General features: G+C 37.3%; 1 protein-coding gene across 1 annotated transcript; it reads left to right on the forward strand.

The window, feature by feature from the left end:
- Positions 1 to 12: 12 nt before the first annotated feature.
- On the forward strand, positions 13 to 11,362 carry LOC121878774. The gene is made up of 19 exons (XM_042385186.1): positions 13 to 247; positions 363 to 460; positions 586 to 766; positions 1,154 to 1,326; positions 1,445 to 1,603; positions 1,763 to 1,844; positions 1,924 to 2,078; positions 2,258 to 2,373; positions 2,550 to 2,739; positions 4,629 to 4,839; positions 7,396 to 7,465; positions 7,660 to 7,769; positions 8,317 to 8,444; positions 8,561 to 8,668; positions 9,232 to 9,363; positions 9,593 to 9,712; positions 10,128 to 10,286; positions 10,707 to 10,841; positions 11,027 to 11,362. The coding sequence occupies exons 1-19, from the start codon at positions 82 to 84 to the stop codon at positions 11,228 to 11,230; spliced, it is 2,697 nt and encodes an 898-aa protein (XP_042241120.1). The 5' UTR covers positions 13 to 81; the 3' UTR covers positions 11,231 to 11,362.
- Positions 11,363 to 11,623: the final 261 nt, after the last annotated feature.

The raw sequence follows: 11,623 nt of genomic DNA on the forward strand, positions 1-11,623 counted from the left end.
AATGTACTGTACATTATTTGACTTGCTTTAATAGGCAGCTTTGATGGAGTGTCTGCTGAGGATTACAAGTCAGGTTGGTTGATGAAGACTGGTGGCCAGACCCTAACAGGAGTCAATGTAATGAGGAACATGGAAGCCTCGCAAGTAACGTTTACTGGGAATCTGATTCAAGGAGCCAACCTGGAGCACCTTATTAGGAGCACAGCAAAAATTGATGAAGCAACTACATTACAGCAGGTGTCATTTGGTGAGTGGATTTCTGAACTTCAACTCCTTTTTAATATTTTTATGTGCACAGAAGTATTTTCAATATTTGTATAACAAGAAGCATTTTATTTATTTTACTTTTTCTTTTTTTGTAGAGAAATTGATATCAAAAAAAGAAGTAATGTTGAGTGGTACAATACAAGGATGGAATTTGAATGAAGAAGCCATGACATCAAATCGTATTATGCAAAAGGTATGGAAGCATTTAAAGGGTTCTAGTAACTCGAATGAGCTTGTGATTACGGTAAGACCTACTCTTGGGTAAATGACCTGCATATTGATATGAATTTATAGATTAAAACCTACTGTTGTTATCAGGTAACTGGCAAGAAAATGTTCACATCCAATGTGCATTTTGCTGGACCATTCCCAGTGGCACAATATGTGGTGGTGAGGAACTACCCTGAGGATGACCCATTCCCTATTGATGTTGGTGACCTTTGCAATAGGGTTGGCACACCTGGAACTAAACTCAATTTAAAACGCTGGACAATTGGGGGTGAGGATATTTTTTCCTACAATTTGGTCTTGGTTATAATTATAAAGAAGATTGTTTTAACGAGTTGAATAAATTAATATCTGTGGATCTTAATTTTCCTGAATTTGTCATTGTATACTGTATATCAGTGGTTCTCAACCTTGTTTGCCCCTATGCTCCCCTTTCACCATATGTCAGAATGTCATTCCCCCTCCTTTCCAAGATTGTCTGCCTCAAAAAGTGCATTCCAAATAATATGCATATAATACTGAAAATCCTTTATTTTTTCCATATTAGTATCAGTTTCCCCCCCCCCTGAAAACCTGAGAGGGGAAATTCCCCCCTGGTTGAGAACCCCTGCTGTATATTATATACCGTATAAGCATATAATACAATGATGCATTACAGGTGATGTCGACTTTGGCAAAAATGTCACCATTACTGGCACTTTGAATGGTGAAGATGTGGCCACTCTTGAAGATGTGTTCTGGTTAAGTGATGTACCAAATGAAATTGCTGCTGTGGCCTCCTTTGATTCCATGAATCATGGTGCCAATGTTTCTCTGGTGCTAGATGTGACGGTATGGATATTTAGTGAACTTTCTTGTACTTTATCCAAACTGTTCCAATTTATGAAAATGCTGACAAATTTAGTGAGACGAGCTAGCATGGAATTTACCAGAGTTTCATATATTTCAGGGTAAGATTAATGGACATAACTTAAATACTGTATGGGATCAAGTACTGAAGAAAGAATGCAGGGAGCAGATAGTACATGGAGAGTTTACAATAGACACCTTGATCACTGATTTCCTTGTCACAGACACGGTCACCAACCCAAATGATGATGCTGGTGTTGTGAGTGTCCACACGTGTGTGCAGTATTGGGTGTTAGTGCCGTTTTAATAAAACTTCATTAAATTTGAGAAAAACAATATTTCTGGTTATACTGTATTGTCTATACAGTACTTGTACTATATTTTCAGGCATGTATTCATTCATTCCTTCATTTTGCAGATGGATCTTCTAAATATCTTGCTAAAAGATGGAGATCAAGAAATAAAAGGAAGATTGAACATAGTTAAAGTAGACTCAAAAGGTAAGGAGGTTAGCAATTTGTAGTACTGAAATAATAGCATGAACATTATCACTGGTTTCATGTTATGATTTTTTTTCAGGCAACATACTTCTGGATGGAACTTTGAATGGACTAAAAATCGGTACTGATTTTGTTCAGTATGGCAAGACTGCTACAATCACAAGTAGAAAGACCTTCATGCACAACTTGATTATCCAGGGAGATTTAGTAGTGGTGGATGAAGGCACAATTCAGGTATGTGTATGAATATTCAATAAAATGTGCCTGCTAAAGTTGAATGTACTGTAATATCATATAATGAATTTAGTACAGGGTAACAGATTAATAAGATACAGTATTTATTTACTGACAGGTTTGAGAAAGGTAAGGTTATTTATTGTCGCTGTATCAACAAGATTTTTACTTCTCTACAGGGTGTGGATGTGTCTGAACTTGGGCGACTTGCCGTCAGAATAAACGATGCGAGTGTTCACACAATCCCTGGAGTGACAACCTTCAGAGGGCTTGTATATACAGGCCTAGATTTTCAGTAAGTTCCATTTGTGACTTGTCAGTAGGAATTGGTTATTTCTTGGTGAGTTTTCAGGATTATTTATTAATTGGTTACCTTAAGTGGATGGGAAATGTTAAAATTTGCTCAATGTAGTCCTAATCATCTTCAAGTATGTAGTTGATAATAATCATTTGTAACTCCTCCTGTTACAGAGTGTATGGTACTGTTGATGGCATTACAATAAACCGAGACACCATTCTTCTCAAGTCAGACAACCAAGAAATGCATGGCATTCTGGTTATAAATCCTGGTGTTCCTGGTGTTGTATTAGAAACACGCACATTGATTGTGCTAGACAACAAGTTTAATGACCTGGACCTCGATAGGCTGAGTAACTACACGGTAAGATTACACTTTTCCAATTTGATTTTGTATAGTAGTTTCAAAAAGTAAAAAGAATCCCTCCAGAAATGGGTATTTGAACTACCATTTTTTTCTTTTTTTCTTTTTTTAATTATTGTATACACCTCTAATGCAGTTAAGACTAGCTATATTAGTTTGACCACTGAATGTGTAATTTTTTTCTTTTCCCATGTACTGGTTACCAGTGGCACAATAGATGACCAAATTTCTATTTATATAGTACAGTCGACCCTCGTTAATTCGGACCCCTTTAATCCGGATTTCGGATAATTCGGACAAAATCTGAACGAACTTTTTTTATTATTACTTGTAGGAATATTACCTACGCGGACCTTAAGCTAAAATGCTGGTCCACCCACTGCTGGGATAAAACACCAGCATCTTTTTGGTTAAATGTAACCTCTCCACCACAAGTGTTGGGGGAGGGGGGGGGAGGGGATGCAACTTTTAGCTTCAGACATGAAAAATATTTACCATTTACTGCCAGTAAACAAAGGAAATGTAAAATATGTACCAATTAGTAATGAAAAGTTGTGCAGTTCCTTCAGCAAATGAAGCTCACCAACTTACAATTGGCTAAATTACCTTACAACGTGCTTTCAGTAGTCTATGTTGTAGTTCTTAGCGCAGGCTAACTTATCATATCATATATACGGTATCACAGTTCTCATTGATCTACAAAAAATACCGGTAATAAAAACCTTTTTGATATTTCACACTTAATATAATACCAGGTAATCTACTTCAACCTCCTATTGTTTACAACGACGCATGATGCACCACCAGCTGTTGAGCATCAGCTAGACGGTACACGTGTCTTTCGAATCGTTTTCAGTTAAAAAAACTGTTACATCACATGTATATTTTACCTTAACTGTTCCCGAATGAATATATTCTCGGAAATAAATAGTTGTTTTGCTGAAACGTGATGTATTTTAATGTAAAATAGGATAAAATACATGACGAAAACAATAGATTTTACCTAACCTTCCGATGTTCAAGAGAAGTTACTCGTTTTTTTTTAATAGTTTTTGGTCAAAATACTGTTATATTACAATGGTATTCTATTCATATTGTGCTCGATATAATGCATTCACGGAAATGTAATATTTTTGCTGAAATGACGTACGTATTACAGTGGGATAAAATCGTGACGAAAACAATGACTTTGAAATATAATGCAATATTAACCCCTAAATCGGTTAATTCGGACAATCGGCTAAAACGGACACCCCCCTCCCCTATTAGTCCGAATTAACAAGGGTCGACTGTATATATACTATATGTAGCAACCTTCACAAGGTCAAGTCTGTCAGTGATTAGGTTTGTTACTGGTACAGTATAATCAGATAGAAGTCCATTTATTTATGAAAATGGCCTCGATTGATCAGCCATATTTTTTTTTAAATGTACTGTACACTATATGGAAAGGCTCGTTGAGGTGTAATTACTACGGAGACTGTCGCGAAGATCTAACGTTTGAAATACTCTTGAACTGGTAACTTTTAAAAGTTTTGGAATATCCACAAGTTTGCAATAACACAAAATATTAATCCCCCAGCCAGGGCCAGGATATTATGGTTATGGAACTCTAGAATGTATGTACTAGGGAGAACACTAGGTCGTGAAATCTGGAAATGAGTATTACTGCTTACCCTGTACTTCTGTCCAAACATTCACATATTTAACCCACACAAGGCAATTACTTCCACAAACTGGACCAAGATTGTTTTCCCTAGGTTAAGTGTAATATACCAGTTAATTTTGCTAGAGGAAGGTAATTTAATGGCACTCTTAAGGAAGTCTTTTTTGTGTGGCTCGAGTTTTCCTTCCAGCTACCATGTTTATAGCTTTAACCTTGTTTGTAGGTGAGGATTGACAGACCGAACGTTATTTACGGGGAAGTTACGTTCGAGGATGTCTGCTACTTCCAGTCACTGACTTTGGAGAACAACCTAATCAATGGACATAATATTAATGACCTTGGACAGTTCATTAATGGCACCTACCTTAGCATCATGGAGGACTACTTGGTGATATCCCTAGAGGTGGCCCAAGATACCAGACTCATCTTAGCAGGTATAATACTACAGTAGACCCTCGCCAACTTATGATTCCATCTATCCATGATTTTCACTCTATACCATTTCACTAACACAACATTTAGATTTATGTAGCCGAGGATTAGTGGCATCCTTATTCCTCCGCACAGAATCCCATCTCCTGCCACTGTTCTCCACGCTGCGAGTTGTAGTGTAGAGATGTACTGTACTGTACTACATACTCTTATTTCTACTGTAATAACATTGATTTTGCCCATATCTATGGCCCCTAAGCATTCATTGAGTGTTCTTGATAAAGGTGACAAGGTAAAAAGGGGCAAGGAATGTACCGGTAATGAAGTTAAAAATAATGTTGACGTGCTTGATAGATTAGTGAGGGGAGAGTATAACATCAGTGGGACACGCTATAGGATTTGCCACCCTCTTTCTTGCAACAACCACCTTTCCCTCCACATCATCCTCACTGCTCTCCTCCATCAATGTTGTGAAGGTAAATACAGTACCAAAAAATTTACATTTATATTTAATTTGTTTTAATCTATTTTAAGAATTTGACTGTTAAATTAATTAAATGTACGATACAGGTACAGTATTGTAAATATGAGGCGTCCCGCATCGTAAGGTTCATTCAGACCACCCAGGGCGAAATCATTTTTTGTTGGAAAGCACTATTTTCAGCCTAGTTCGATACGATGGTAAAGATCTCCTTACTACATTGTAAATAAGGTTGAAAGCCCCTTGAAAATTGGGTAGATCATAGATTTGTGGCACCAAAAATTATGAGCTTGGCTTTTGCGTCATCAGGTGCTCTCGTCCCATCAGTGACTGAGAGGAGCGGGCGGCCTGCAGCCTCCTCCCCATCTCGGCCAATGACAGCGAGCGTCTGCTATCTACGTCACGGCCCCTCCGGCCAATGAGGCAGAATATCCTTCTCCCTCAGTTCTCTTTTGTGGCGGGATCTGCACTCTTGATATCGATAAAATAAAAGCCATAAGCAGGTGGGAGTTTTGCTTCGAGCCAATATTGCAACAACCCAGTGCATTAATTCATAATGCACTACCTACCATCTGCAAGTACAGTCCTTTCACTTCAAAGTGCATTAAAAATGAATGCTGTATCTCAAAAAATAAGGTTATGCAGGTTTGAATTTGGAAAAACTTCAAATGCAATTTTACTCGGCTGAGGAAGCTCCATCTTGTAGTAAAAGGATTAAACAAGACTTTGCGGCTTCAAGATGTTGATTCTAACATGCCCATAATCCATTTGCTTATAAGTGTCCCCTTTTTTGTAAAGGAATACTTTATTTGGAACATGAAATCCTCCCCTCCTCCTCCTCCTCCTCCTCCTATTACTATGAGTATTTTCATCTGTCAAGTATGAGACAATTTAACTCGGCTGAGGAAATCCTGTTGATATATTTGACTTTATTCTGCTTTGCAATCTCTCCCAACTGATGTATACTTTTCCTCATCACCCCAGTACCCCATTTCCTCCCACATAAGGACACCAACCCTGACACACTCTCCCCTCACTCCCGCTCAAAAGCAAATGCTTTAAATTAACTCTTCAGAGTTTGGGATTTGCACATCAGGGAGAGGATTAGCAAGTGGTGGGAGTGGAGGTAACTGTACCTAGACAACACAAGTATACAACAGTAGTAAACAGTAAGGCAAATTGACCATGGATAGCCAATAAAGCTAGCCAATGCATATTTTACGTACAGTACTGTACTTTGAACAAAAAAATTTCTCTTGTAATGCTCTTGCTCCATAACTTAAAAATATCTAATTTTTATATAATCTGTAGTATTTACCTTGACTAGAATTTTCATATACAGTCAACCCTCGCTTTACGCAGTCCCACTTTCCGCGTTTCCACGTTTACGCGGTACCCTGCCAAAACCGGAATGCTCGCTTTCCGCGGTGTGTACCCTTTTACGCGGAGAGCGGCGCGAGCAGGGTGCGCACAATGTCGCCCAGTCATCAAAACATTACAGAGTTCTTCACCCGCCACCCACCACAGCCGGCCCAAGTCAGTGATAATGATAGTGAGGATATGGACTTTGAGGGGTTTGACAAAGAGGCCCTGCAAGCCTCTGTGGTGGATAGTGATACAATTGATACAAGTGATACAGGTGAGGGCCAATAATCTGCCCTCTGCCTCGGAACCAACTCCCCATCCCCGTGTGCCTAGCCATCTTTTCTACTAATGCAAGTGTTAAAAAAACCTAATATTATTGATATTTCTCTTAATTATTAATCGTGTGTGCATACCATCATAAAATTAAGAAGTTATTTTTACAACGTAGGTATTGTGTCTGAAAAAGTGGAGTTTGGGGGTTGGCCTGGTCTCTTTCAATTAATCCCATATGTTATGTTGTTCACTTTACGCGGGCCGCCGTGGGTTGAATTAACCGCGTAAAGTGAGGGTTCACTGTACAGTACTGTATTAATGAAAAGTTGTAAAAATATTTACTTTTATTGTACTGTATTACTGTTATGACATGTAGGAGAAACCTCAGTCATGGGTGTATAAAAATTGCTGCAATATACACACCTTAAAACCATTTCAGATAAGGGTGCGGAAATATGGTATTACGAAGAGAGCTCCTTGGAATCCATGTACAAAATTCTGGCTGTGATGTAAGTTTTGGACAATTTTTAAAATGCAAAAATTAATTGCTTCTAGGATAAGATTACCACTGATAACAAGGAAGTACTGGGTACAGGTATTACAAGACTTAGGTTAGTCAACAAATTAAAATGCTGTTGAACAGAATTTCAATATACTTACTGTAGATTGTATATAACCACCATTAAAATATATTCTCTCGCAGGTTAAAAAGCAACTACCTGGAAGAAAAAGCTTATGACACACTGGTTGGACTTGACCGCACCTTGAATTTAGTTCATACATACAGCATTACTCCAGGCTTCCCTAAGCTTTGTAAGTACAGTATTCATATCTTGGACTGTATGAAACTTTCTTGATTTTGATTTATGGTGTTGATAAATAGCTTTAGATAATGGATGAAGTAGAATATTCATTTGATTGTTAGTCAGTGCCTGGATTAATTTAAAGGGAAAATGGATGTTCACATTACTTTTAGATCAAAAGTAATGTGAAAAATTAAAGCATTGGTTGTATAATGAAATAAAAATTTTATTTTACAGAACATAAATACATAAAGAATGGCAGCCTGGGAAAAAGGTTATGGTTTGTGGTGTAATCATAGATAGCCTTTATAATCCTGTGATAGATAGCAGTGAACCAGGGAACAATCCGGGAATTAATTTCTCTGCCTGACACTACTTAAACTCAGGGTTCTAATTACTAATATATTCATATATTGAATCTCCTTGGTCACACAGAACTTAAACTATTTTGTCTGAAAACTAGAGTGGTGAAGCTGTTACTTTTGAACAAAAGTGCTACATTTATGAGATGACCTGTAGTACAGTAGTAAATTTCTAATGGGGTGCCATATTTACAGACCCAGCAGTGAGTGTGGCAGAGCCAGTGGCTGTAGCTGGTCTCGGCAGTGGTCTTCTGGCAACCTGTGGTGGGCAGCAAATGTCTGCATCCCCATCAGGTGTACAACAAACTGCAGACTATACTCTGGTACTGTATAAAATTTTACTCCATAAGTTTCTTATATTCAGCTGCTACTGTATTTGTACCAAACAAAGGTTTTAAAATTGCATTTTGAAACTTAATCTAGTTTTAATCCATTTCAGATTCCCACTGAAACTGGCATCCAAAATAACTATGGTCATATCCACTCCCTGGCAGGTGAAGTGGGACTTGAAACTGCATTTGGGATCAACCAGTGTAGAGATTTGGTGGTGAGGGAAAATTTTTTTTTTGTCTTAACAACTATCATCATCCTATCTACATAGGAAGTGTACAGTACAGTACACCGAATTACCATGTGTTGTACATTGTGAAAATTTTATATTTACATTGGTATGCCAGTGCATTATACCCCTCTATAGCAGATTGGTCTGAACAAGCATCTCCCTAACTCGCTGACCATCATTTATGATACAGTATTGTACAATACATTGTTTTTGTAATATTGTGAATTGGTTTCAACATACAGTAGTCTATTCTTTTTTTCCTCTTCACCACCGATTGGCTCGTAGCTACTGGTATATTTACATATTTAATGTTCCCCTTTTTTGTGTATAGTGGATCAAGAGGTAGAGAAACAAATTTTATAGTGGTGCTAGACCACTTAAAGTGATTTGATTAATAAACATACCCAAGTATACTTGCTCCTGTCCTCGACCTACTGTATATGTGTGTATCTTTAGCCTATACAGTACTGTAGTTGGATTCATAATGCTTCATATATGTTCATAATGTATTTTGGGTTGGAAGAAGATTAATAGGTATTTGTCTCCAGAGTTTCAGATTGAATGACAATAGATTATGTCTAGCAGTCCTGGACTACAAAGCCAGCTCAACAGTAATGTGTGGGTTTGCGTCAACTGGGTTCCGACTTATGAACTACCTGGGTACACAAAGGGCTGTGAAGGTAGGATTGTTACTGACACTGCATTTCTTATTTTACATAAACTGCAGTAATGTTTTTGCCACTCCCTATCATTTTTATTGACTTGTATTAATAGCTATTAACCTGGGTTTTTCCCCCGATCAATTCTTAGACATTTGAAACTGCAGACAAATTTTATTGACTTGACAGTTTTTTTAGATTAATACTGATAATAGGAAGGAAAAATGTAATTGATAAGTTTTTCTAACAGGGAGCATGGGTGAATTTGGGTTATATCACCTGCTTGTTCGTGGCTGAGGAAGAAAGTGACTCTGAGCCGGGTTACTTAAAGTTGTTCAAGCATAACGATTATATAGATGAAATGCAGCTGGTAAGTTTGGCCAGTTTCTATTTAATTTTTCTTTGTTAATGGTCGACATTTTTATATCGTTATTGGAATTCATAAAATTCGGACAAGAAATTGTCAATGTAGTTAGGCTTCAGTGATGGATATTGGTACTGCCATATCGGAAAGTACAGCGCTGTTGATAGCCGTCTTGATAACCGAATTGTTTCTTTATTCAAAATGCCTTTCTTTATAATTTTCTTGTAGTGCTGTAAAAACAATTATCAGTATAAATAAAATAAAATATGGCTTATAAAAAATGGGCTGGTAACATGACCGATTGTTGACAAGTATTGCTCCCTGTCTATTGGGGATGGCTCATCATGAAGGTTATGTAGGAGAATTTAAAGGCTGGCGAGTAATAAAAGTACAGTAATGTACTGTATACTGTAATTTTCAGGTGAGGACTTTAGAGGTTCCTGGTGCATCTGATGTGGATGTGTTGGTAAAGGAGTCCCTGGCAGTTGTTGTAGTCACAAGTCGACCCAACCGACTCTGTAATTCATCAATAATGGTCTTGGGTATCACTGTTGACAACCTTGAAATAGAAGTATACCAGGTAGGTCGAGTAGTTTTTCTTTACTCTTTTGGAGATGCAGGTCACAAATTTAGATTTTACTTTAGTCACTTAGAATCTATATTGAGAATTATATAGGGTACAACTGCATTTTAATTGTTTTAGAATTTAGCAATGCTACTACTGAGAACAGGATTTAGAAAATCTTGTGTAGAACATTATTAAGGAAAAGGAAAATATGTTCAGCTAGTGATAGATGGGTAAGCATTGTATGTTTAAAAGTCGTAGCAGTGGTTTACACGACATAAAAAGGAAATTGAACATTTTTGGATGTTTTGTACATCACAAGAGGCAGTGTTGAAAGCGTTAATAACATGTCCGATTATATTTGTTTTATCAGAGGAGAATATGAAAGTTGCTTTATTATAAGCCTTTAGTATACAAATTTATTCTCCCTTCCAGAAACTGGAAGTTTTTGAAGCTGTGCATAGCAGTCTGTCCCTTTTACCAATGGGTGAAGTTGCACTCTTCATACAGACTAGAAGGAACCTTTTTGTTTATTATCTTAAGGGGGCAAAATTTGTCTTCATCAGGGAGGTAAGATAATATTCTGTAGATCTTCCAAATCCCTTGCCAGTTTGAATAGGCTAATGTAATGCAGTACTGTGCTTGTCAAAACTACTGTAATAGTAAGGAGCTCAATTTATTAAACTAAGTTAGAAAACCATACATGAAATATTTTGGCTTAATTTAATTCTTGACATTGTTTTTGTTTTTTACAGATAAAAACCACCCCATCGATGTGCCCATCATCATTCCCATTTCTGTATGGAGAGCCCAAGACCCTAATGATTCCCTATGCTGGTCTGGGTTGGCTTTACTCGGAGTACCACGAGGACACACTTAAGCTTGTTCCATCCACCATGTACAAAGCAGTGTATAGGGGCACTTATGGTGAACCTCTGTACAGAGGAATGAAAATTTAATTTTGTCAAGATACATGAATACTACAAACCTGTAAATTTATCCTCGAATTAAAAGTAATTTTAGAGTACATACAAATAAAATAATTGGAATTTTCCTACAAAGCTTATTGTTAATGATCTAATAAAACTAATGCCCTGTATTGGCAAAAGACTGATTATCACTTTAATTTCCTAGGTGTCAAATATGGAGGTTATAGCCTAACCAGAGCTTTAGCCAGTGAAGTATATTGTATTGTGTATATTTCATAATTATTGTACAGTGATCCCTCGGTTAACGAACTGCCTTCCATAAGAATCTTCAATTCGGTTAACGAATTTCTTACTAACCGACCTCAACATGTTTTCGCTTGCACTGGCCGGGCAACCAGCTTTAGTATCAGTCCGCCAGTACAT

The sequence above is a fragment of the Homarus americanus genome, unplaced genomic scaffold (genome assembly GCF_018991925.1).
Source record: "Homarus americanus isolate GMGI-L3 unplaced genomic scaffold, GMGI_Hamer_2.0 scaffold2558, whole genome shotgun sequence".
NCBI classification, from domain to species: Eukaryota; Metazoa; Arthropoda; class Malacostraca; order Decapoda; family Nephropidae; genus Homarus; species Homarus americanus.

What these genes read in the sequence shown, in the direction of transcription:
- LOC121878774 (XM_042385186.1), top strand. Translation starts at nt 82, where the DNA reads ATGAAGACTGGTGGCCAGACCCTAACAGGAGTCAATGTAATGAGGAAC. An exon ending in AAAACGCTGGACAATTGGGG is followed by an intron (nt 767 to 1,153) that starts GTGAGGATATTT and finishes GATGCATTACAG; the next exon opens with GTGATGTCGACTTTGGCAAA. An exon ending in GTACACAAAGGGCTGTGAAG is followed by an intron (nt 9,364 to 9,592) that starts GTAGGATTGTTA and finishes TTTTTCTAACAG; the next exon opens with GGAGCATGGGTGAATTTGGG.